Source organism: Rhodnius prolixus, unplaced genomic scaffold, assembly GCF_049639745.1.
Source record: "Rhodnius prolixus isolate KJV_2025 unplaced genomic scaffold, Rpr scaffold_2, whole genome shotgun sequence".
NCBI lineage: Eukaryota > Metazoa > Arthropoda > Insecta > Hemiptera > Reduviidae > Rhodnius > Rhodnius prolixus.
The window spans coordinates 48963481-48988724 of record NW_027411592.1 but is presented as its reverse complement, the minus strand read 5'-3'; the positions used below and the strand labels follow the sequence as shown (position 1 = coordinate 48988724).

Here is a 25244-nt window from a genome sequence, read left to right as displayed (position 1 = left end):
CCTATCCTACCAAAGAAATACTTTTGAGAAGCTACAAACAATAATTAGGAAAGATAATAAACATACAATAATAGTGAAAAATAAAATAAAAACTATAAAATGGTTTTTAATTTAGTAAAACTTCATAAAAAAAACTATAAGACCAAACTATTTACCAAAATTTTTCTTAAAAACATATTTTTAAATGTGGTTCCATTGACTGTTTAATGTGAAAACGATGTACATAAGTCAACTTTCAAAAGACTAAGCACCGAACAAGAAAAGTGAGAAATTGTATGAAGTGAGCCAGCCGTAAAAAAAAATAGATAAGTTTCAAAGAAGCTTCATTGTCTGTCTTCATTTTGGTTAAAACCAATCGCCTTATAGAAATCCCAAGTCGAACATAAAGGGAATGAATATACTCTTTACTAGCAATATATTCTTTTGGTTGGCTTCAGAGAAGACCCACATCATTATTTCCATCTTCCATAATACCTCATATTACTAAAAATGGTCCACATCATCACTAGTTATTTATACTCTTAATCATCACACGAATTAAACAATATAATACCAAGTTTTGCTTTAATTTTAACTTAAATTGAAAGTATTTTAAAGTAGATTTTGACTAAAAGTAAAGATAACGAACGCACTAGTCACAGAGAGCGGCAAAAAAATTAACCAACCGATACGCGTTCGCACATGCTCTCTACCTGGATATGTGCTGATTATTTATATTGTAGATTCGATTCACCTACGTTTTTAAATAGAAAAATTGATGTTTTTTTAATGTTATCATGTATGTATCTTTTCTTTTCTGCCAAAATTGCATAATTTTCTCAGCAACCATTTCAAATTCGCGTATCTCTCTTAGTTAAAGATTTAACCAAAGAATATCAAAGTAATTTAGAATAAAAGCGAATCCCACAGGAAGTGAATCTAGTTAACAGCATCCTCTTTGTGTTAAGATGAATCCATTAAAATAATACAGGGAACACTATCCGAAACTTAATATAATAATCAACTACCATTAATGCCAGGAGTCTCCTTACTGAGGTAATAGAACTTGCGTTACCAAAGCTGAACAATAAGAGACATCTCATATCTTCTGCAGCTTCCTTTTATTAATACTCTTACTATTCAAATATTACATCACTAACAGCCATATCCATTAAGATAAATCTATCTGGACAAACAATATCATTTTTCTGCAACCATGTAGGAATGTTCTCATTACTCAATTAAAATCAGCTGTGTAATGCCCAACTTCCCTCACTAGTGGGGAAAAATTCCCATTAGTGTCTCTTTCCTCACCAGTTAGTGAAAAAACTTTATTGTGCTTCCTTGATATAAGAAGTTTTGTTATTAACATAAATATTTTCTGTAAAACTTTAATAAACTTATTTAACGTAACTAAATAATTAAAAAACGAATATTAAAAAATAAAATAAAAATTGAAAGGAATATAGAAATAAAAATAATATTTTAATAAATAATTAGATATTTTTAATTATAACAGTTAAAAAGGTTATAGTGTTACCTTATAGTTTAAAATGGATTCTAGTGATTCCTGTTTAGAAAACACTCCTCCATCAATAAAAGAAACAGCAGAAAATGTAATAAGTAATGTAAATACGTAAGTAATGTAAATAATTGTAATATAACAATAAATGTTTATAAATAAATTACTTTTGTAGACTGTAAAAATGAAATTTTTAATTTTTTTAGTTAATAAATCTAATGGTTGCAGAAAAAATATAATATTTAACTCGAGGTAAAGTATTTTCCTCACACTCGGCAATTTGCACTTGTACTCGCCTCGCTTCGCTCGCTCGTGCGTGCAAACCCTGCCTCGCGTGAGGAAAAGTACTACTTTCCACACTTGTTAAATAAATAACTATTGTAAATACTCCGTAAAATTAAAAGTAAATGAAATTGTAAATTACCGGAATGGATTTTCCGGTTACATTTGTTACTTTTGAGTAACTAAACTAATTATTCACTAATATGTTTTACAATTATTCTAGTTTTGTTTATACTATTATTACAATTTATACTCTGTTTATATTATTTTTATTTACCTTAATTTTATCAAAACTTTCCGGTAGGACAGTTGTATAAGGGTTGATCATCAAAAAGTGGCCGAAAAAGCGTAACGGTGAAAAACGCCCAACTTTGACAATCTCTCTATCTTTTCCAAGGTTTTTCCCTAACCAGGGTTCCTTGCGCCAAGCAACCACCTTTCTCTATTCTGAGCGTCGCTTTCGCACAGACCTCGCGCTATCATTAGTTCCTTTACCTGCGCGAGCCAACTATTCATAGGCCTTCTTCTTCTTTGTCTGCCAGCAGAGAGCCTTTTTCGGGAGGCGCGTATCGCTCATGCGAAGAACAATTTTTTTTTTATCAAGAACTTTTGACAATTTTTTTCTCTTTTTCTATAAAAGATAAAATTCCCAAATTTTCTTTATAATACAGGGCAAATCCTCCTTTATAACTGCATTTTTTTTTTTTTGCAACAATCCCGATCTAATAGTTTCGAGAATAAAATTGCCGAAAAAGAGCAAAAACGGCATTTTCAGAAATTTTTCTTGTTCTTATTGTTCATCTTCTTCTTGTTACCTTTTTTGTAAACGTAGCGTTTATATTCTTTTAGAATTAATTATATACATATATTGCAACTTCTTCTCTAATTGCCATTATTGAAACATCACATTCTTTAATAAAATGCCAAAACATTTGTCTAGTCTAGTGCAATCTGTGTTTTGTCTTCTTCTTCTTACCACGATCTCTTAAAATCTATTGTTGCTAATCCAACAATATCTCAGAGTAAAACCCAATTCTGCACAATTGCCATTCTTCCTCTTATAAGGCGAATAAGATAAAGAAAACATTTGAGAATAAACTTCGATAGATGGGAATCTAAATACTAGTTAATTATAAATCCTTCTCGTCACTAGCATGCGGAGATAATTAGTCTAATTAGATAGAATATTACGTAAATTGAAGATTTGTGGAGCCAGGATTCGATTAATAAGCCAACTCTAATATTTCGTCGTTAATTTAATAACAATTTAATACTTATATAAAAAAAATAACGATAATAATAACTCAATATGCAGAATGAAAGAACTCCTGCATTTTTTGTTTAAATGATAAACCAAACATTTATTTTAAACAAATTATGCTGCAAGTTTTACTGAAACATATTTTCACAACATGAGATAACCTTTTATAAAGAATAAATTATCCAAGTGTTGTTCGGTTTCTGTGTTAAAAATAACAGAAATAATATTTGGTGTTAAAGCACAATTAGATCAAAGTATGTTTTGCTTAAATTTACAAACATGTGAGCGAAATAAGATAGACAAACATCGACAACTTCCATATTATAACTTTATATCCAATTTTAAACAAAAACAAAAATGTATAATTTCACTTACCAACCTCCACACAACTACGAACCAGCGAAATAATGTGCTAAAGATGAAATGTCTAAAGTTTATGTTCGTCTAAAGAAAAAAGAGACTAGGGGTTTTCAGCGAATTAATTCTTTTACCAGCTTTAATTAATTATTTTCCGAAATATCTCATTTAAGAAAGCTTTGCACCATAACTTTTTTTTTTGTTATCTTTACTCTTCGTTGCATTCTCGTACTCGTATTATTTGATCTAAGGTAGATCGTAACTTGTCCATATACTGAAAGCAATTTTGGCAACCTTCCTCTTGTTTCTACCATTCATTGTTCACTTTTTCATGAGGTCAACAGAATTACTCCAACATTCCCCTATATTTGAAGTTTCCCACAACTTCTTGCTTTTCTAGCCAGTCGATTTTCTTCAAAAACGCTTCCCAGATTACAAATATGAGACTTGGAATAAGAAAAACTTCTGTGGGTATTTCACACCAGATATTTTATTTGTTTCTTTAAGAGAAAATCAAATATTTGAACTAATATCCATAGTTAGAGATCAATAGATATAAACAAGGATGTTGCTAATAAGTCTGGTTTTAATACCAAATTTTATAAATATTTTTATGTTCACAGGGTACAGTTGAGAAGTGCTGGTTAGACGGGGTAAGAAGACTTACTTACTAGTGTCTAACAGTGAACAGTGGACCAACATGTCCAACGTAAGCAACATAACGAGTCCAGTGCCAGTGCGACTCAGTGTGGAAATTGTGCATACTTTCCAGTTATATTATACACCATTCTTAGTGTTGTTCGGCTCCTTAGGCAATTGCATATCAGTGTTAGTGTTTTTCTCAACTAAATTAAGGAAATTATCATCTAGTTACTATCTATCCGCGCTGGCTGTGTCCGATACTGGCGTGTTGATCTTCACCTTTACATCATGGCTGGCCCTGTTCGATGTAGTCATATTCAATGAACATGGATTATGCCAACTTTCTGTATATCTAATGCAGGTAAAATAATTTCTTTTCATTAATTCCAAAAGTTAATTAGATAAAGAAAAAGCTCAATTAATTAGATAATTTTTACCATTATAATATTTTGTATTCCATCTCTATCGCCTGACGGCATTAACTAAAGCCAGCGTATACATCTTACCAAATACTTTTTAGTATTTAAGGCAGGAATGGTAGAAGAAGATCCAAGCAAAGCATTTGGGAGTGTGTTTAGCCTAACACATCCTCTCTCAAATGCTTCTAGGCTTTCTTTAGGTCTTCGTTCACCATTGCTGCCTTAAATACTAAAAGTAAGGTAAAGTAATGCTTATTTTTTCAGGCAGGCTTTAGATGCCTTTTTTAGCAAATTACAGGTGTTTGCGAAGGCAAGGAGCAAACATAATTTACTATTAAATTCTCAAATTAATTATCAATAGATACCCCAAAGTTTTAAAATATAAATTTTACAGTCTTAAAAATTCAAATAATTGTTAATTATAATTTGGGCTCAATTCTAACAAATTCTTTAGTAATTCGAAATTTATTAACTGAATTATTTTTCATCAATAATTTTGTAGTGATTAAGAGGACGAGGAAATATGGCCCTTCATCAACATTTGTAAGCCAATTCTGGACGCCATAGTCTAAAAAGGTTTTGATCCCCTTTTTCTAGAAACACATCACATGAGCGTATAAATATAACAATAAAAATGACAAGTTGATAAAAACAAAATTCACTTGCATTGTGGGTAATGTCACGAACATCCAATCGCTGAAATTAGCTATCCACACATTTACCGTAATGAAAGAATCTTTTGAATAAAATTGAAAGGAAGTTACGTAAAATTAATTATAAAAATAAATGAACAAAAAATAAAGTGAGAGAGAAAACAGACCAAATGACAGTTCCTCTTTTCCCTTTTTTTTTTTTTTAAATATTCACTTTACTTTTTAGGAGAACAAATATTTACAAGAACTAAACTTTTCTGGCAACTTCATTCCCTTGGAAAATCCCTCTTGCGCAAGTTGAAGACCCTAAAGTGACTAAAGAACAAATACACTTAGCTGTCATTTGCATAACTACTAAATATAATAGATAGGTGAAAGGTTATTAATACAAAAAAGTCAGTTAATGTAAAAATAATTGCAGTTTTTACAAAAAATAAAAACTGATAGAACCTTCAACTGTCTTTCTCTTACAGAACTAATTTGGTCTTCATAACTTTTCTTCAGATGCTGACTTTTTTGGCTATAGTTTCATTGGGTTTATAGTAAATATTGGGGTTGGGTGTTGGAAGAGGTGAAAATTAATCAATAGTTTTTAGAATGTTCTTATAGTTCTGTTTAAAAAATTAACTTCAATTACAAGTGATACTTTTTAATGAAAATCGTGAAAGCATTTCTTGTAGTGATGAAGTGCTTTTAGCAGATGTAGAAACGTATCTTCTGAATTCAGTTCCTGTTTGGACCAATACTGAATTGAAAGTATGATTGTGAAGGAAGTACATTAGTGTGGGCAGAAGAATAAGTATCTGAGAGTTAACATTGGCCGGAATTATAGAGTGGACAAGCAGAAATTGAAATGTGCTAGAGCTATCAACCAAGCTACCACCGAAATCAATGACCTTTTCCCAAAACCCTTAACTCCTCTCGTCTAGTTTAACTGAGGAGAATAGCTGAAGAAAGCATGCAAGCCAGGTCATGTCTGGTACAATGAGATACTTAAGATTTATCAAAAGAAAGTCTAGGTGTGACTGAATAAGTAAATAAATTGCGAGAAGCACAAGAAGAAGAAGGTCTTGAAACTCTCGTTAGAAACCAGAGGGCGGTCGTTGAAGTAGTTCGGCCAAGCGTAAAAGAGGAATGTGAGACGGAACTGATGGAAGGCAACCCACTTAAAGAAGGTATATAAGGATTATATTAAACGCTTGAGGCAACACGAATAGGATTCTATGGCCAATATGAGGAAGTTACTGCTGCATAGAATGGTTAGAGGCGGCAAAATAATCTCGAACGACGGTAAAAGAAACAAAAGATTTGAGAAAGAAAAATAACAATACTGAATAAATAACGAATGATAAGCAATATATACGGTATATTAAGATTAGGATCTTTTATTTTCAACAATAAATTTTTAATATTCCATCTACTTTTCACGATTAATTTCGAAAAATAACAAAACGTCGATAATGTCAGTAAACAGATTTTATTAAACACTTATTAAAACATTTTTCCGGAAAGATACAGTTTAGAGGAAGCTAGGAAAAGACTTTTCCTCCCCCAAAGTGCTTTTCCAATAAACTAAGAAGTTTTATAACATGTAAAATATTGGGTTTCCGGAAAATAATGCAGGATTTTATGTTTTCTTTAAAATACCCCTCCAAATAGTAAACTGTAATAAATAATAAATAATTCAGACTAAGATTTCAAAGCATGAGCATGTGATTTTTGCAAAATTTTGTTTTACGAGTTCAAACTCGGCCGGAACGGGGCCCAAACGGCCAGAAATATCAACGATGTCTGGGGCGAAGGCAAGTGTAAGTGAGTGCACTGTTCAACGGTGGTTCCAGAGACTTGAGCCTTGAAGACAAAGAAGGCTGTGGAAGAAGTTCTGCCCTTGATGGCGATGTTCTCCTAGCTTTGGTGGAAGAAAATCCCAGAACAACTGTTCAAGAACTGGCAGGGGAACTCGATGTCAGCAAATCAATTGTCGATGACCATCTCAGGGCGATTGGGATGGTGAAAAAAGCTTGAAAGTTGGGTTCCTCACACATTAAACGACCGCATAAAAGATCAGCGGTATGAAATTTGTGCTGCACTTCTTTGCCGAAACAACAGCGATCCTTTTTTCTGGTCCAGAATTGTGATTTGCGATGAACAGTGGATCCTCTCCGGCAACAGCAGACGCACTGGACAGTGGCTTGACAAAGGAGAAGGAGCACGACATTTTCCAAAGCCCCTAAATAAACAAAAAAAAAGGTGATGGTTACTGTTTGTTGGGCTTCATTTGGTCTGATTCATTACAGCTTCTTGAATCCTGGCGAAACCATCAATGCCGAATCGTATTGTAACCAAATTGACGTAATGCATCAGAAATTGGCAATAATGAAGCCATCTTTAGTAAATCGAAAGTGGCTCGGCCACTATCTCACGTTTGACTCCCCGAAAATTGTTGGAGCTTGGCTATGAGACTCTGCCACACCCCGCCCTTACTCACCGGACCTCTCGCCTACTGGTTACCATTTAGACACCTGGACCGCTATTAACAAAATAAAGCATTTATTGACCAAAGAACATTAGAAAATGCGTTTTCTGAATTTACACATTCTAAGGAGCCCAAATTCTATAGAGAGGATATGGAAAAGTTACCCACACGTTGGCAGAAATGTATAGAAAGTAGCGGTGACTATTTTGATTAATAAAAACAGTTATAAATTTTTATTTTTTTCTTTTAAAACCATAATTCTGCATTATTTTTTGGACAACCCAATATTAATCAGCATTAAATTTATAGCTATTGTACGAAAAGTTTCGATTTTTTCGGTAAAAACTTTTGATTGAAACTTGTTCTGATAATTTCGATCTGAAAGGGATTTTAGAAATATCGCATTTCCCTTCAAAAGTATCATTTCTTCATAGTGATTGGTTAATAATGTGGAGCTGATCAATGATTGAATAACAAGTATTTGATAAGTACCATTTAAATTTGTGATTCACTAAATTAACAGTGAATAACAAAATTCACAGCTTAATAAAAGGAGTCAGAAGTTTATTAAAGTTGAAGCTGTCTTTATAATTTGTTCTATTTACTGTATAAGCAAAACATTCTTAGTTTCAGTTGGTAATTTCTTTTGACGAGATGTTCTTTATTTCTAAGTAAAGAAAATCAAATGCTTAAAAGTAGATATTAATGTTTACTGTCAGGTCAATAAGCCAATTTGAATTGAGAACGCATCTGAGGCGAAAGTATAGATTGAATGAGGTAAAGGTAACAATTTCCTCTCTAGCGAAAAATTACTTTTTCACTTTCTTCTCTGTAAAATGTTAATTTTAGTGCCTCCTAAAAGAGGAAAACCTAAAACTGTTCGATCGTCAGGATCTTGTTTCAAAGGAAGTTTAAAGATTAATCAAGGAAAGAAAAAGAAATATTTGAAATTTTATCTCAAAGACGGGTAAAGAAAAATAACTTGATTAGTGGACCCGGGGAACTAGATCATCACTCATTAGGAGGTCGCTATTTCTTAGATCATCCACGGAAGCCTGAACAAAGAATCACCATGAAATTCATACATCTTTATCGACAGATCGATTAATAATGCTGACTTTTATGCTTGGAGAAACTGTTGAATTCCCTTATAATTTGATATGGTTTATCAAATATTCTATTAAATGTATTTAGGTACATTGGAGTCTCGGTTATCCGTCACCCTTTTATCCGTCTATTCCAATTAACCGTCACTGTCCTCAGTATTTAAAAATTAAAAAAAAAATTAAGATTAGTGACGGTCACAACCCCGTTCAACGTAGAGTGTGAATATTTTCTTTTCAGATTTTTCCCTTTGTCTTTTAGGTACATACTCGTGTCCATCATTCGACAGTTTGCGGGTTTTTTCCTAAAAAGATCAACCACAAACAAAACCGCCCACAAATCCGATTAGATGTCGCAGACATTGTATTAATTAATTTTAATACACAATAGAATGAATTGAATAATGAAAGATACCTGACCTTTAAGGCTTAAGCGTATAAACGTATAAAATATGTATACCAGTTAATACAATGTTTTATACACGTTAAACAAAAGAATCTGGAAATTTTCCTGTTTTCTTCCATTATCCGTCTATTCGACTATCCGTCACGTGTCCAGTCCCGGTCATGACGGATAACCGAGACTCCACTGTATATCTTTTTATTTATTTAGTAAAACGTATACAACAAAATTTAACCCAGACTTTAGAGTCACGTAGAACATTATCCTCTTTAGGACACCTCATTAGCCTAGGCAATATGTATTCAGTAAAGAAATATGGGGATATTGTAGTACATTTTAAGGATATAAGAAAAGGGCCATTAGGAAAGAGTTTCTGTGGGTTAGGATTTGGAAGTGAGCAAAATAAAAGCCATTATTATGTAAAGTTGTGTATATGCATTGCTAGTTTTAGAATATTGTACCCCAGCTAAATTAGTCTTTATTTAAAAATTGTTAAACAGTTTTTGGGGGATTTAATTACTCTATATTGCTTTACTAAAAATGGCTACTCTAAAAATGACACTCATGAGTGGCCAAAATCACCATCCAAATTCAATTAACTTTTCTTCATCCGTAAAATGTACCACGATACCCCCATATTCTAAATCTACAAAGCATTCCCTGAAGAATTCTCTACCCAGAAACTGGGACAGTGACCTAGAAGTGATTCACTGTTACTTCAATCCACAGTTCATCACTAATTTGACACTCAGGGCTAACCGAACTTTCTACTTCTCGAGCAAAGAAAGTTGACCAACCTAAGTGTGCCAAACTCTTAACTGTAACTTAATTTAGGGATAAGAAGTACTTTCCAGGTAATACTGGTATACCAGGTATACTGAATTCTCTCACGCGGAAATCCCTGTTACCCCTAACATTTTCTCTTCCTAGGAGGTTCTTTCTGGTGATGGACAGTATTGTCTGTAACATTTGAGATCACTGTCCGAGATAAAAAAAATTTTTTGTTTTTGTAATTCGTTACATTATTCTCCAAAAATAGCTTCCTGACAATTCCTTATATTCCCAATTTTTTGATTATCCTCAATTATTTTGGTCGAAATTTACGGACGTTGTTTTTCAGAAACCCTAAAAGTATATTCAAAAGCAATGTTCTGACTGAAACTGACCTTAATACAAAGAAATTTGAGAGATATATGAAGAAAAGCAACCCTTAAATAGATGTCAATTTGTGATAAAGATTTTTTTCGGAGATACAAAAGAAAAATGAATAAAGCATCCAGATAGTATAATCCTATTTACTGAGACAAAGAGTGGGTTCTGTTTCCCATGACACAAGCAGTCAGCGAGGCTTATTGTACTATTAATCACAAACCTAAATCGAGACCTGTAAAGCTAATATGTATTGTGGTACTGGGGTTCGATTCCCCAGTCTTAGGCCTTGGATTTTATTTAATGGTTAATAAAAGAAATTTACAGTAAAGTATGGTTTGCTAGTCGCCTCCGTCCCACGACAAATAATTGGTAGTTGGACGTAAAGCCCCGCCTGAAAAAAAATAGGCATTACTTTACTTTACACAAACCTAAATGAAAGCAGTACAAAAAATGAATATATTTTGTTGACTAATGAGTGAAAAAATTTTAATTCACCCACATTATTGCTGAGACCATTAATTATTATCAATTTAGTGTACTGATACCAAGAAAGAATAAGAATAAGAAGAAGACTTAGGGTACGTTTACAACGGAGCTGTGAGTATAGATGATAGCAGAGATGATAACTGATAGAGTAAAATATAATCGCTGATTAGTGTGCACAACGGAGCTGTGATACAGGCAACATGTCGAGTAGTGAAGAAGAGTTTTCATGTTCACCAGCAACCAAATGGTATATTTAAAAAAAAAAGATGTAGAAAATATCATGTACATACCATAAATAGAAAACGAAGTACTTTAGGCGAATTTCACTATTTATATAAGGAACTTAGAAATTATCCGGATCGTTTTTTTGAATATGTGAGGATGGGTCCATCCACATTTGACTAAATTTTAGAAAAAATAAGGTCAAAATTAAGAAAACGTAGGAAAAATTGTCATGGAAATCCTATAACCATAGAAGAAAAACTAGTGATTACTCTTAGGTAAGTAATGATTTGATTGAAAAAAATAAATAAATACACATAAAAATAAATGTAAGCACGATTTAAAAAACAAAATATTGTTTAAAAGTAAATAATAAAATAATAACCAAAAATAATGAGTAAAGACAGCACTAATTAATTTTTCTACCTCCATTTTGAAGCTCCGATACTGGAGTTCAGTTAGCAGAAAAATGAAAAATTCAATTCTATCATCTATGCTCGTTTATACCAGCGAGTATGAGTCACTAGTCGAAGCTTCGTTGTGCACGCTCACATAAGAATGTACTAGGTTATTCTATAAGCGCTGATGCATCACTGCTATCATCTCCGCTATCATCTATGCTCACAGCTCCGTTGTGAACGTACCCTTACAACCACCAAGGAAGATAACTAGGATTTAAATTGAATGAAGTGATAACAACTTAGCAACAAACAATTCAATTACATGCTAATGAAATTAATGTCACCCACCAGCATATATAGCAAACATCATATACTGAATATAACCACAACCATAACTGCTATAAAGTTTTACCAATTGTTCTATAAACATCCTGTGGCAATCAATTACCAAACCATACATCAAATATGTAATCAAAGTTCCATAAAAAAAAAATTATTTTAACAGAATTGGATAGTTTCAGACATTGAACCAAAGTTAGATGTGTCAATGTGATATAATTTCGTGATCGAATAAAACAAAAAAGTAGAAACAAAAGTAGAGAGAACATTTTTGGGTTTAATAATTCTCGTACCGTTAGGAGTGCAATCGTGCCAATTAATTGGAATTGTGAACAAACTTTCTCCAAAATGAAAAATTGTAGGAAGCTAAAAATCTAATTTCTGATTGATTCCTAACAGGGAACGTGATTTTAACGACCTTAGAAGGACAAAATAGAAAACTTTACCCTTATATTACTTTAATTTTTTTCTTCTTTAAAAGTTTTTCGAAAATAACTCCCTAAGACTTTAAACTTTATTTATTGATTGTAATCATGGTAATTGAAAACTTTCATCTAAAACATTTACACTTATTTGCTCACTAAGAAACTTCTACTCCTCCTTTTCCACTCTTTAGATGATTCTACTTAAACACTCGTCTTTCTAAGCGTATAAAGGCAACGTCAGTATAGCGTAAAAGTAACTTATTTAAGCAAGTAAGTAACCTCAGTAAAAAAACAGTGAACTTCACATTTTCCTACAACTTTCAGATTAGAATTCAGTTTTACAAAGTAACTTTGTTAACATAATTTTAAACAATTTTAAGATCCATTAAAGGTTAAAAGTTTGAACTGCTTTTTATTAATAACTATAGAATCTAGCCAATTTATAAATCTACGGGGCGAACACAAACGATCGTAATAACTTCGGTAAAGAACTTTTTCTTTCAAACGATTTTGTGCGAAAAAAATCAACAAAGTCCCAAAAAAATAAATGTCATTAAAATAGTCTTTGCCAGATTGTCTGATTTAGTCCATATTACCGGATCCTAAGACGACACCAATTCCAAAAATCAAATTTCAACTTAATTTGCATAAATTGAATGCTATATCTGTTATATCATGGTTCGCCTAGAACGATTTTAATTGAAAAGTTCACCAATATGAAAAATGTTTCTTTCTCCTTATTATTTGGGTCAAAACTAACCAAAAATCCACTGAAAACCAAATCGGTTTACGTTGCGGATTTTTTTTTTTTTTTTTTAATTTTTCAGGTCAAAAAACGGGAAAATCGGCTTTTTTTGCATTGTTAAGCCTAATAAATGGAATAACAATACAGTTTTTTTTGCAAAACCAATGCATGCATTTTGAAGCTGAGGGAATTTCCATCAGAAAAATTATTTGGGCTCTTTTAATCCAAAAAGTTTCATTAAATGAATTTGAATTGGAAAATTTCCCTTTTCCCAGAGTATAAATATTGTATTTTGCAGGAATTTTTCTCATTTTTGAAAAGTCCCATTCCCTTCCACAAAAAAACGATGATTTATTTGTTAAGTAAGCTTTGAAATGCGAGAAACCCTTTTTTTTTTTTGCCTTACTTTGCTCAAAAATGTCTTTTTTATTGATTTTGAATGTCGAAATTTCATTTTTATCATTTATAAAATACATCAATCTGTCGGAAATTCCCTCAGCTTCAAAATGCATGCATTGGTTTTGCAAAAAAACTGTATTGTTTATCCTTATTAAGCTTAACAATGCAAAAAAAAAGCCGTTTTTCCCGTTTTTTGACCTGAAAAATTAAAAAAAAAAAATCCGCAACGTAAACCGATTTGGTTTTGTTGATTTTGGTTAGTTTTGACCCAAATAATAAGGAGAAAGAAAAATTTTTCATGTTGGTGAACTTTTCAATTAAAATCGTTCTAGGCGAACCGTGATATAATTATATCGATAAGGCCCCACGGTAGCCGAGCGGTTACGGAGGCGAGACCTGTAAAGCTAATTTTTATTGTTGGTACTGGGTTCGATTTCCGATCTTAGGCCTTGGATTTTATTTAATGGTTAATAAAAGAAATTTACTGTAAAGTATGTTTGCTAGTCGCCTCCGTCAACCACACCTCATTTTGGTAGTTGGACAAAAAGCACGCCTGAAGTAATTACTTTACTTTTAATTATATCGATACTGTAGAGGAATTTGATTGAAAAAAATGCACAATTTGGGCACACTATTCTTGAATATTGTTTCAGAAAATTGTACAAATCTGTACAGATTCTGATTGTGCATCCAAGGTCGTAAATTGGTTCTACCTGTTGCGGTTATCGTCCTTTTTAGTCCAAAAAAATGTGCAGAATATTTAAGTAGGAGAAATGAAATTCTTGATGCGCCTTTTTTAAAGAAATTTCGAAAAATGAACGAAGTTTTACATCAAGTTAAACAGAAATTTTAATTTTTTTTACTTGTTGAAGTTGTAATTGTATTGGTACATGTAGGTTTTTAATTTTAAAAAAGTAAAAGTATATCAATAACTTCTAAATATTAGCGAATTTTCGAGAAAAACTGTATGATGCTGTTTCCCAAGGTCCTTCAACATTATAAAAGGACTTTTCTTTAGAAAATTTTCCAAATTAAAGTGGTTATAATGTAGCTAAGCACAAAGATAATTGATGATTTTATCGTACAATAGAACATTTAATCAATAATGTTTATGTAATATCTAAACCCATATCAGTAAAGCACTCTACAAATAATATGACGTACAATCAAGAAGTAACCTTTCAGATATTTAAATTAAACTCTTAATGGACAAAACAAGTGTCAAAAGAAATTATTAAAAACATCATTAAAAGGTTTATAATTTATCTATTATTGCTTGAAACAATATGAATAGGCCATTAAACAAACGCATGAATAATGAAAATGAAATAGATAAACCGCCTTAAGATATAAAATTAAAGTTTTATTCAGATGCAGAGAAAACTATTTTAATGGTTGTCGTTCTACAATCAAAGTCTCGCCAAACATCTGTTAATGGAATACCATCCTGTGATTAATTAGAGTCCGAAACAAAAAACTTTATTTCATTCAGAGTTTTACATCAATTATTATTTTTCTTAATACTAGAAGTAAGAAAGCCTACTACGATAAGTAAAATTGTCATCATCGAGTTTGCTCTGGCAAGTGTTTTGGAAGCAAATGGATTGTGCACTGTGTGGACACAAAATTCAGATCAAATTAAATGTCGGACGAGTACTTTTAAGGGGACCAAACAGGAAGTCAGTGGCCAAAGTACCACAACAGGATGTAGCTAGGTTTTTTTTTTGTCTCTTCTTTGTGTTTCAAAAGATTTATATTTTGAAACTTATTCCGCCAAAAGCAGACTTAGCGCAATAAATCTGATGTTCATTTCCATTAATTTGCAGATTAGAACCAAACAAAGAAATGGCACCATGGGTAGGCACAATAATAAATAAAGTTAGTTTTTGAAAAAAAAGGGATTAAATATAAAGCTTGGATTAACAAATATAAATAAATGAATTTATATTACTTTTATTTTTTCAGGTATGCAGTTTTCTAAGCGTCTGGTTTATAGTTGCATTCACTGTAGAAAGATTTATAGCTGTGAGGTATCCACTGAAAAGGCCAAGCATGTGTACGGTGACAAGAGCTAAAGTAGTTCTCATAGGACTATCACTGCTAGCGTTGCTAGGCAATGCACCCTACATCTTCATATCGTCCGTAGCTAATGTACAAGACGCAGAATTTGCTGAGTGAGTAATATAATGAATGTTTTTCTTGTAATTATTATTTCTATAATATAAATGTTTAATTTATAATAAATCTGTAACAATGGAAAGCTACCTGGGTAATCAAGGTTATCTTGCCTCATTTAAAATCAAAATAGATGGGGAAACAGCTACAGTCGGATCATAAACAAGGTTTCCTGCAAGTGTAAGTGATACTTGCAATGCAACCTCTCACTCATCCAAGCTAGAAGCTGCATAGTAGACCATTACGCGAAATAAGCCGAGTTTATCACAAAAGTCCAGATCAAGACCTAAATAAAATGAAGTAGTAACTGCATACCAACAGATTGTCGAAATTTAGCTTATAGTGAAAGTAAGATTTGAGATATCCTGACTGTAGCGAATGCCTAAACTTTCGTAAAACAACCATATTTTATGAAATTATGTACTGCAATTCGTATAAATGTTCACATCTTGAAATAAAATATTACATAAAAAATTAAATTCAATTTTAATCTTTTTAAAAAATTAGAAACGTAAAAAACAAAAAAGAAAGAAAAAAGTAAAAACGAGCAACTGTTCAATGGCTGCCAAAAATTGTTAAAAGGAGAAAAGTTCAGAAATTAGAAGATTAAAAATAAACTGGCTTACAAACATTATGGTCACAACTTTTCGAAAATAAACTGTAAATGAAGTTCTCGTTGAACTCTGGACTCAAGGCGTAAAATTATAGAGGTATATATTTATTCCTGTAAGCTTGAAACCGTTAAGAGCGGGAAATGGGATTACATTGCAAGTTGTTAAGAAGGACAATGCTACTATAATCCTAAAATGACAGGCTTAAGTTTCTGCCAAGTCCAGAACAGAACCTAAAACAATATTTAAAATACATTTTCCTCATGAATGGAAAAGCAATTTTGCGGAAAGCTGTTGTAAGAGAAATTCCAGTAAACGCGCCAAAATTTTAATGTAGATGTTTCACCAGTAAAAACATCTATTTCATTTGAAAATACCATTATAGCCCCACCCAAATTTGAGCTGTTATTTTTGAAAGTGGTATAAGTCCATTTTTCCATATATCGAGATATTTAAGATTTTGTATTTGAATTAATTTAAAAATATTCGTAAACCTTAATCTATTCAAGTGACGTTATTAACGCTATACACCTTTTAAATTTTATTATGAAATAATAATTATTACAATTCTTAACAAAATAAACGATTTTTTTTAGCTCCAAATGGAGTTATTCCACTTTCAAAAATAACATATTACAAGAAATGAAAACAGGAGTAAATTTAAGTCCATATTTTTATAGACATTATTAGCTTTACTGAAATGGGTTTTTATGTAAAAAGAAATAATTAAAATGAAGACATTTAAATACACGAATAACCAAGTTTATTTTTTTTAAATTTCAGTTATATTAAAAATATAAAAATGAAAATTACTTCGTTAAGATCTTTAAAGCAAAAAAAGGTACGAGGGTCGTTTGAAAAGTCCGTGCAAAGTCAGAGAGATAGCACCACTGGCGCGTATCGAGGTTATGTTTAGTTAGTAGCATCTCTTGGAAGAACTACACACCAAGTTTCAGCCAGATCGGTCTATTTCTTTGTGTTTGGCATTCGTTTGAATCGAGGAAGTCGAGTGATTTTCAAAAAATGGACGAAAAAGAATTTCGTGTGTTGATTAAACACTACTTTATGAAAGGCAAAACTCCTCAGGAGACTAAAGAGAAGCTTGATAAACATTATGGTGACTCTGCACCTTCGATTAGAACAGTTTATAAGTGGTTTCAAAATTTTTGGAGTGACCATATGGGCACAAGTGACGCTGAACGTTCTGGACGCCCTGTTGAGGTTACTACTCCAGAAATCATTGATAAAATCCTGATATGGTGATGGATGACAGAAGAGTGAAGGTGCGTGAGATTGCTAGTGCTGTGGGCATCTCGAATGTACGGGTACATAATATTTTGCATCAACATTTGGACATGACAAAGCTATCCGCAAGATGGGTGCCGCGATTGCTCACGCTTGACCTAAAACGAAATCGTGTGAAGTGTTGCAAGGACGGTTTTTGCAGCTGTTCCAAAAGAATCCGCAGGACTTTAAGCGTCGTTTCGTCACTGTGGATGAAACATGGATACATCACTACACTCCTGAGACCAAAGAACAATCTAAACAATGGGTTACCAAGGGGGAATCTGCGCCAAAAAAGGCGAAGACCGTTCTTTCGGCCGGAAAGATTATGGCGACTGTCTTTTGGGATTCGCAAGGAATAATCCTCATCGACTATCTGGAAAAGGGAAAAACTATTACAGGTGCATATTATTCATCGTTATTGGACCGTTTGAAAACCGAGCTGCAAGAAAAACGCCCACGATTGGCCCACAAAACAGTCCTTTTCCATCACGACAACGCAAAATTAATGGAAATAGGGTTCCAACTCGTTTCACATCCCCCCTATTCTCCAGACTTGGCTCCCTCGGACTACTATTTGTTCCCCAATATGGAGAAATGGCTGGCGGGAAAAAGATTTTATTCAAAGGAGGAGGTGATTGCAGAAATGAATGGCTATTTTTAAGACTTGGACAAATCCTATTATTCGGAAGGGATCAACAAACTAGAGCAGCGTTGGACGAAGTGTATAACCTAAAAGGAGACTATGTTGAAAAATAAAAAAGGTTTACCCCAAAAAATTAAGTAGTTTTTATTTTTGCACGGACTTTTCAAACGACCCTCGTATTTTAAACTTATTTTTCTTTTACAGTTAGCATCATATCTGCTAACGAGCAGCGTACACCGGAGTAGCAATAATCAAAAAATAATTGCAATAAGAAAGTTGTTTTAATTATAATTATTAGAAATGGACTTATTCCACTTTCAAAAAAAATATTTTTGTGATAACATTTTATAGTCAAAATTCTTTTGTTGACTTTATAAAAAAAATCGTACTCCATTGAATGTATGATTATAAATATGGAAAGAATGTGTCTATATTTTACTGAAATTACCATTAACTCATTTCTTTTAAAAATCGGACTTATACCACTTTCAAAAATAACAGCTCATTTAATAAAACACAAATTTCTTGGTTGTATTTCAAGATAAAACACTTCGATCTTCGACAAAAACAAAATCAAAAAAATTATTTTCAAAATGAAAATGAACTATTATCTACATTTTTGTGCGAAGCAAGAAAATTAATAGCAGATTGACAGCTATAGTTAGTGATGAAATTGTTTTAGACTTTTTCTTTTTTTTAACAAATTTAAATTCAGCCATCCCATGCTGATATTGATATTAATGGTTTTCAACCCAATAAACAAATAATCAAATTTATATTGATCTCTAATTATCTTTCTATAACCAGTGGATGGAATGAATCTGAACTTTGAAATTCAATTAGGTTTATTATTTTTAATTTAATTATACCATTCAACCAATATTTCATTGGTAGAATAAAATGTAGACAATGAAAAAAAATGGCGAAGAATTTATTTAAAACAAAGAAGAATATTTAATAACATTAAACAGTCCAGATAAAATAATTTTAGAAATCTATCGCAGGTTGATTTACGATTTTCTTTCCTTAAATTCACTGAATAATGTTGCAGGTTTCTTTTACTAGCAAATCTAATTTCTTAGCTTTCAACTTCTACATCCACTGGTTACTTGTTTCTTTGAATAAATAATAAATTATGGGTACAAACTAGATTTATTGGTTATCCAGTCATCCGCTACATCAACGCGACGGACTACTGGTTTCTTTCACGTCGTTGCTTATCAGTCCATTAATTTTATAATCTATTTTTTACTTCCTATGAGGAACGCTATTGGATGAATTGCAGGACTTCGGACAGTGGTTTTTTTCTTAAAGACAATTGAGCACAGTGCTGAGAACAGTAAGCTGAAAAGGCTCTTGGGGTGAGATAAACGCATCCATTGATCTAATCCCTAGATGATCCCTTTTCTGGTTTGCCGTTTTGTTAACATTTGTTTTAGTGGTTTTCATTTTGTTTGTTTGCGCTAAATCCAGAAAACTGAGACGTTTCCAAAAAAAATGATGAAGTGAAATTCAAAAAATACCAAGAATTCTTTGTTAAAATGAAACTATTTTGATTCATGGCAAATCGATTACCGTTTTTGTCATCTATTGTTACATGATAGAGTTTATTCAACAAATCAAGACTATATACGACCATATACCTATCAACTAAGCGAGTATGTAATGGTTGAGGAGAGAGATGTTGGTTGTAGATGTTGATGGATAAATAACACTTTTAGTATCGCTCTAAGACTTTGTATATTTATATGACTGACTGCCAAGGACTGTATACTTTACACTACAAGAACAGAACAGACTGACTGACGTGGCTAAACGATGTGTACAACTCAAGTGTAAGACTTTGAACAGAATCAGAGAATCTCCGAATCACAGAATCTCCTTTTGACTTTCCTCTCGTTCTTATATACATTCACCGAGCCTCCCTTCTCTGTGTGCCGAGGGGGCTGTCTCTCTCTCTCTGGCTAGAGTGGGTGAGTGGTGGGGTTTCACTACCCCTACGCTAGAGTGGATGAGTGGTGGGGTTTCACTACCCTTACAGAGTACAATTAGATTTTCTAGGCCATAGTAGACCTTAGACTTAGCCTGAACATTTATTTATTCCAGCTGCCAAATTATGATGACAATTTTTGTTAAATGCTAACAGTAATGTCTTATTAAAATAAATCTGTAAAAAAGAATGAAAAGATTATTTGCAAAAGTTCGTGGAAGCTGTTACAGATAAGGTGATGAAGAACTGTGTAAAAGAGTCACCGCATAAAACTAGCCAATGTATAAAGTGGTATAAGAAAACGCTTTTAAACTAGTTTTATGCGAGAGCTGCACACACCTGAATTGGCTGGCATCCCAACAAACATGGCTGGTATCCTAATATCATCAACGTTAAGCCCCGTTACAAGGCTCCGACAGAAACAATAACAAAACCAATCTAGAACTTTCTACAATAAACGTTTACTGCTTTTAAGATTGGCAATTTCTTATAGCTTGGCCCAAACTAAATAAAATGCTAAGAAAATTTAATATTAACAATTAGTGAATAGATAATAGAAAAATGAAAATTCAAAGTAAAGAAATTATACAATTTATGATTCAGGTAATAAGTTATGGAACTTACACAAAAAAAAGCGGAACATTTACATTCTTAATTAATACTTGAATGAATGCAAGAAATTAGTAAAAGAAAACTGAAGAACTGTCAACAGAAATACTGTTTCCATATAATGAGCTAGCAAAAAAGATGCTGGGGCAACAAAACACAGACAAATGAGATGAAAAAGGGAATCTGATTAGAAGGGCCAAGTTGTATCCAAGGACCTTATTACTCTCAAAACCGCCCTAACCGTCATTATGGGCAAAGATTTCCGTCTAAAAATCGCGAAAATTTAACACCAAAGTTACAATAAACTAACAACGCTAAAAAAACTAACTTTATAATACAAATAATAGATTATAAAGTAAAAAGTAAAAGTAAAGTAATCGCCTATTTTTTCAGGCTGGGCTTAACGTCCAACTACCAATTAGGTGTCGTGGACGGTGGCGACTAGCAAACATACTTTACTGTAAATTTCTTTTATTAACCATTAAATAAAATCCAAGGCCTAAGACCGGGCATCGAACCCAGTACCACAATGCATATTAGCTTTGCAGGTCTCGCCTCTAACCGCTCGGCTACCGTGGTGCCTAAATAATAGATTATTTCTGAACAAAACTACTAAAGAATACAAAAAGAAATACCAGTGATAAATGTAAGAAGCTTTAAGGAAAATTAAAGAAAAAAAACTAGCAAAGAATTCCTTATCAATTTATTTTTCTTAAACTTTCTTAACACACAAGAAAAGTTCAATTTATAAAGTTTTCACATAATGCTAGAGACAGTTCTATGGATTACATTGGTTTGTTGCTTTTTGACTTTATTAGAACAGCGGTCACGTTTCACGTGTTAACGTGGAAACCAGTCTCATTTAGCCAAAGAAAATTAATGACAGCCTAAGAGCCGGACTTACTTATTATGTTTTCTATTTGTAAATTTCCAATTAAAACCTTAATTTTTGTCTAGGAAACAGGTCTTGTTATTCATGTGGTTATTCAGTTGGGATTATATAACTCTATTACACAGAAAGTAGAACATGTTTAGCTGTACCAAACTAAACAGTATTCTATAAAAAGTAAAGCAATATTAGAGAATTTAAAAATCTGTTAAGAAAAATCCACTTTCTCTCACTAAATTTTAATAGAAATTTTTACTAAACCAAGTTGCTTCGGTATAGCTTCTATAATTATCTCAAAGATACTTTCGACTTCCCAATTTTTACCATACAATCGATTTTTTATGGAAAGAATTTCGATCAAAAGTTTAATAAATTCTTTAACAGCAGTCGGCACAGGAAACAAAACAAAAATCGAGCAAGTCCTTGAAAAAAAAGAGAAACTGAAGGAAAATTCGAACTTCTTTGGTCGCCAAACTTTTGAGCGTGTGAGCTAGCATAGCATTTATAAATCTTCTAGTGAGCTACCAAGGAATACTGGACGAAAGAAAGTACGCAAAATGGAATTAACACACGTTTATTGCCTACAAACATACATTTCTAGTATTAAAATCTACATATCTGACAGTAAGGGTAACAAAAAGTTAAAATGTACATTTCAATGAGAGGAATTGAACTGTTTTTGGTCATCAAGTATTTTCTTGATGTTTGGAGAGTATGTTGTAGCAGCCATTCTGATGCAGTTGTCCAAATGTTCATCGGTCAGTCTGTTTCAATATTTGCTTTTTATGAACTTCATACTTGAAAAAGATGCTTCACACAAGTAGGTAGTGTTGAACATAGCTTTCAACCTCCATGCAACTTGAATTACAATTGGATATTTTTCTTTGGGGACTAGAGGCCAAATATTTCCAGTGGTAGAAAGCATTTTGAAAATCGACAAATTCCATTTCAACTGCAGCCTGATCTCCACCGAAATGTTTTACAACACAAGCTGAGAAATCTTCTACATCGATCTCTACAAAAGGATAGTTGACGAATAGTGCCACAATCAATACGCTTTTAAAATCTTGGAATCGTTGATCGAATTGTTGTCTTAAGTCTGAAAAAATTTCAACGTATTTTTGGTTATTGCTGGGGAGGATTTTGTTTGTCAACGAACTTCTTCTGACTAGGAAAGTGCTTATATTCAAACTGGATAACATTCTTTTCCCACAGCTCGAGCTTTTTGGAAAATGACGTTACATCTGAAATCATTCCACCAATGTCCTTATCTTTGCCTTGAAGCTGCAAGTGCAACCCATTCAACAGGCACAAACATAACCTCACTCTGGCTACACGAGTGACAACTGACTGCGCACTGCGCGGCTGCAGCCAGACCACAAGCAACTCAGGGTTGCCGTGGCCGTGAGCTACCCAAAATTACCCCGCGAGCTACCGGTAGCTCGCGATCGACAGTTTGGCGACCACTGGTATATTACATTGGCGTGACACTCTCATTGGAAACCTACGACTCTTCTGTAGAGCGATCTTTAATTATTGTACCTGGCCTGGCAAAATATTACAATGAAAATTTAAAGTAAATCGTTACAGTCGGTTTAGAGTGAATCCCCAAAAAAGTGAAAAATAAATTCAGGGGAACAAACACTTCCCAGGTAGCCTATTTTGGCTAATTTCTCCCCAATTTCATGATGTCCCCTCTCCCTACAATAAATGTTAAATATGAACTTTTTACCAGTATCCACAAACACATACTTACTGTCCACATGTTCCTTCTTTCACTGCCTCCCAGCTGTTGAACCAAATCAGAGAGCACCACCTGGTTCGAGAGTGTATTCTTGAGCGAACTATGGCCTCCAACACTTGAATCACCTTCACTTAGGCAATATCATTGGACAGTTGTCTCTAAATTCATTAATTTAATCAACTATGATTAGCTAGTGACGTGGCACATTCGTTTGAAAACTTTAATTTGTTTATTTGATTTAGTAATGTCGCTTCTGTTTTTAGTAACTGTAATTCATTAATTTAAATATCAGTTCGTATTTCTGTTCAATGTTTTAAGTATTGTTAGAGATACTGAAAGTGTGAGGTAAGCACAGAACGAGGTCTTCAGAACTTGGAAGCTTCAAATAGAAAACGTACACAATCACTAAACTTCTAGTTAGTAAGCGAAAGGAGTAGTCCTATTGAACCAAATATTTAGATTCGTATATTTTACGTGAACGCAATGGGAAAAAAATATAGTGAAAAAATGTATTGTGGGATGAGATCATCCACGTCCTTTATTTGGTTTGGATGAAGTATATCGTACTTTGGAAAGCGCTACCTCTGTAAGCTCAACTCCAACTTCTATCTGTGAATTTGTGTAAATGTACTTAAAAATCATCATCTATGCATCAAAGCATTTCATTTAAATTAGCTCAAAGTTAATTAATTTATAATGAAGTTTAAAATTAGATGAGTATTTTCTCAATTGTAGAAAAACCGAACTGCTGAGCTTAAGCGGTTATTTTAATTGACTAGTAGTAATGAACCCATGAAAATGAATCCGTAAAAGATCAGAAATAAGAGAAACAAGCTAGCTGTGACAATGATCTATTTCTTTCTTTATACATTTTAAGTAAAAATCTGTTACAACATCTGTAAAATGCTTTTTTAAGACTCCAAGAATAGCCAACACCGAATTTAACTTCTTCGATACAAAAGGCTATTCGTTTAATAACTCTTCATATACAGAAATCATAGTCATAAAGTAGGAGAAAATATAAGAATATCTACAGAAAAATGTATAGTTTAAGACCGTCATGTATTTACCTTTTATAATAATAATAAAAATAGCTTTTTATTGCCACAATAAAATATTTTATGTTAGAAAGTTTGATCTAGAATGATATAGATGAAAAAAAATTTCATCTTTTGTTAAACTTCATTGTGCAATAAAGTAAGAACTAAAAGAAACTAATGTAATCGCTGAATATCTCTTACGCGGAAGGTACTGCCTTAGGAGAAAAGAACTAAATAAAAAGGCTAATTCCAAAGAAGAAGTGAAAGGTCGCAAGCTCACCAGGCTGAGGCCATGACAAAGAGATATACCTAGATCCTGAAATTGAGAATAGAAGACTGACTTTAGTCTTCTATTCTGTACGTATTAAGTATTTCTAGGTAAACATTTCCATCGACTTCAATTTTACCAGCAGAGATTGCCACAATTAATCGCTTCTAAACGATTTCACCCTACTTATCACTGGTAAAGATCAATCATCTAGATATCTACGCAAACAAAAATAATTCTCGTACAGATGTATATATTAAAAAAAAGAAGTTATTATGATCAAACAGATGGTAGCATGTGAGTGAGTAAAGTAATCGCCTATTACTTCAATCAGGGCTTAACGTCCAGGTGTCGCGAAGCACTCCACTGTTATCATAATTAACAACGAATTAAAAGTAGATTCGAATTAGGTTTCTCCAACTACACCAACGCCTTCCAGATGGTACCATAAAAACACGTATTGGGGAAAGATGTGCGATTCCTAAATCATTTTCCAGCAACGGAAGTCCCGTCTCCATTACTATCTTATATATGGACCGTTTATTTTGAAAGTGGTGCAAGTCCATTTTCTGTTATTTCGAGAAAATTAAAGGTTAACATATCTGTTAATTATAAAATTTAGACAAATTATATGAAATCTGGCAATGTTTCTACTGTTTTATCAATATGTAATTTGGTTATATAAATTTGTTTTAGGCGTATTTTACTAAACTGATGTATGC

At 32.7% G+C, this 25244-nt stretch overlaps 2 protein-coding genes across 9 annotated transcripts in view; one reads left to right on the top strand and one right to left on the bottom strand.

Moving 5' to 3' along the window:
• The window catches only part of fry (microtubule binding protein furry), a 218636-nt gene that overhangs the window by 101609 nt on the left and 91783 nt on the right, over window positions 1-25244 (bottom strand). The gene's annotated exons all lie outside the window — the stretch shown is intronic.
• The window catches only part of CNMaR (G-protein coupled receptor), a 119570-nt gene that overhangs the window by 45854 nt on the left and 48472 nt on the right, over window positions 1-25244 (top strand). For all 4 annotated transcript variants that reach the window (XM_074119697.1, XM_074119695.1, XM_074119696.1 and 1 more), the window contains exons 2-3: window positions 4025-4404; window positions 15232-15440. In XM_074119697.1, the coding sequence (XP_073975798.1) occupies window positions 4102-4404; window positions 15232-15440 (512 nt within the window). In that variant the 5' untranslated portion in view covers window positions 4025-4101. The remainder of the gene's footprint in view (window positions 1-4024; window positions 4405-15231; window positions 15441-25244) is intronic.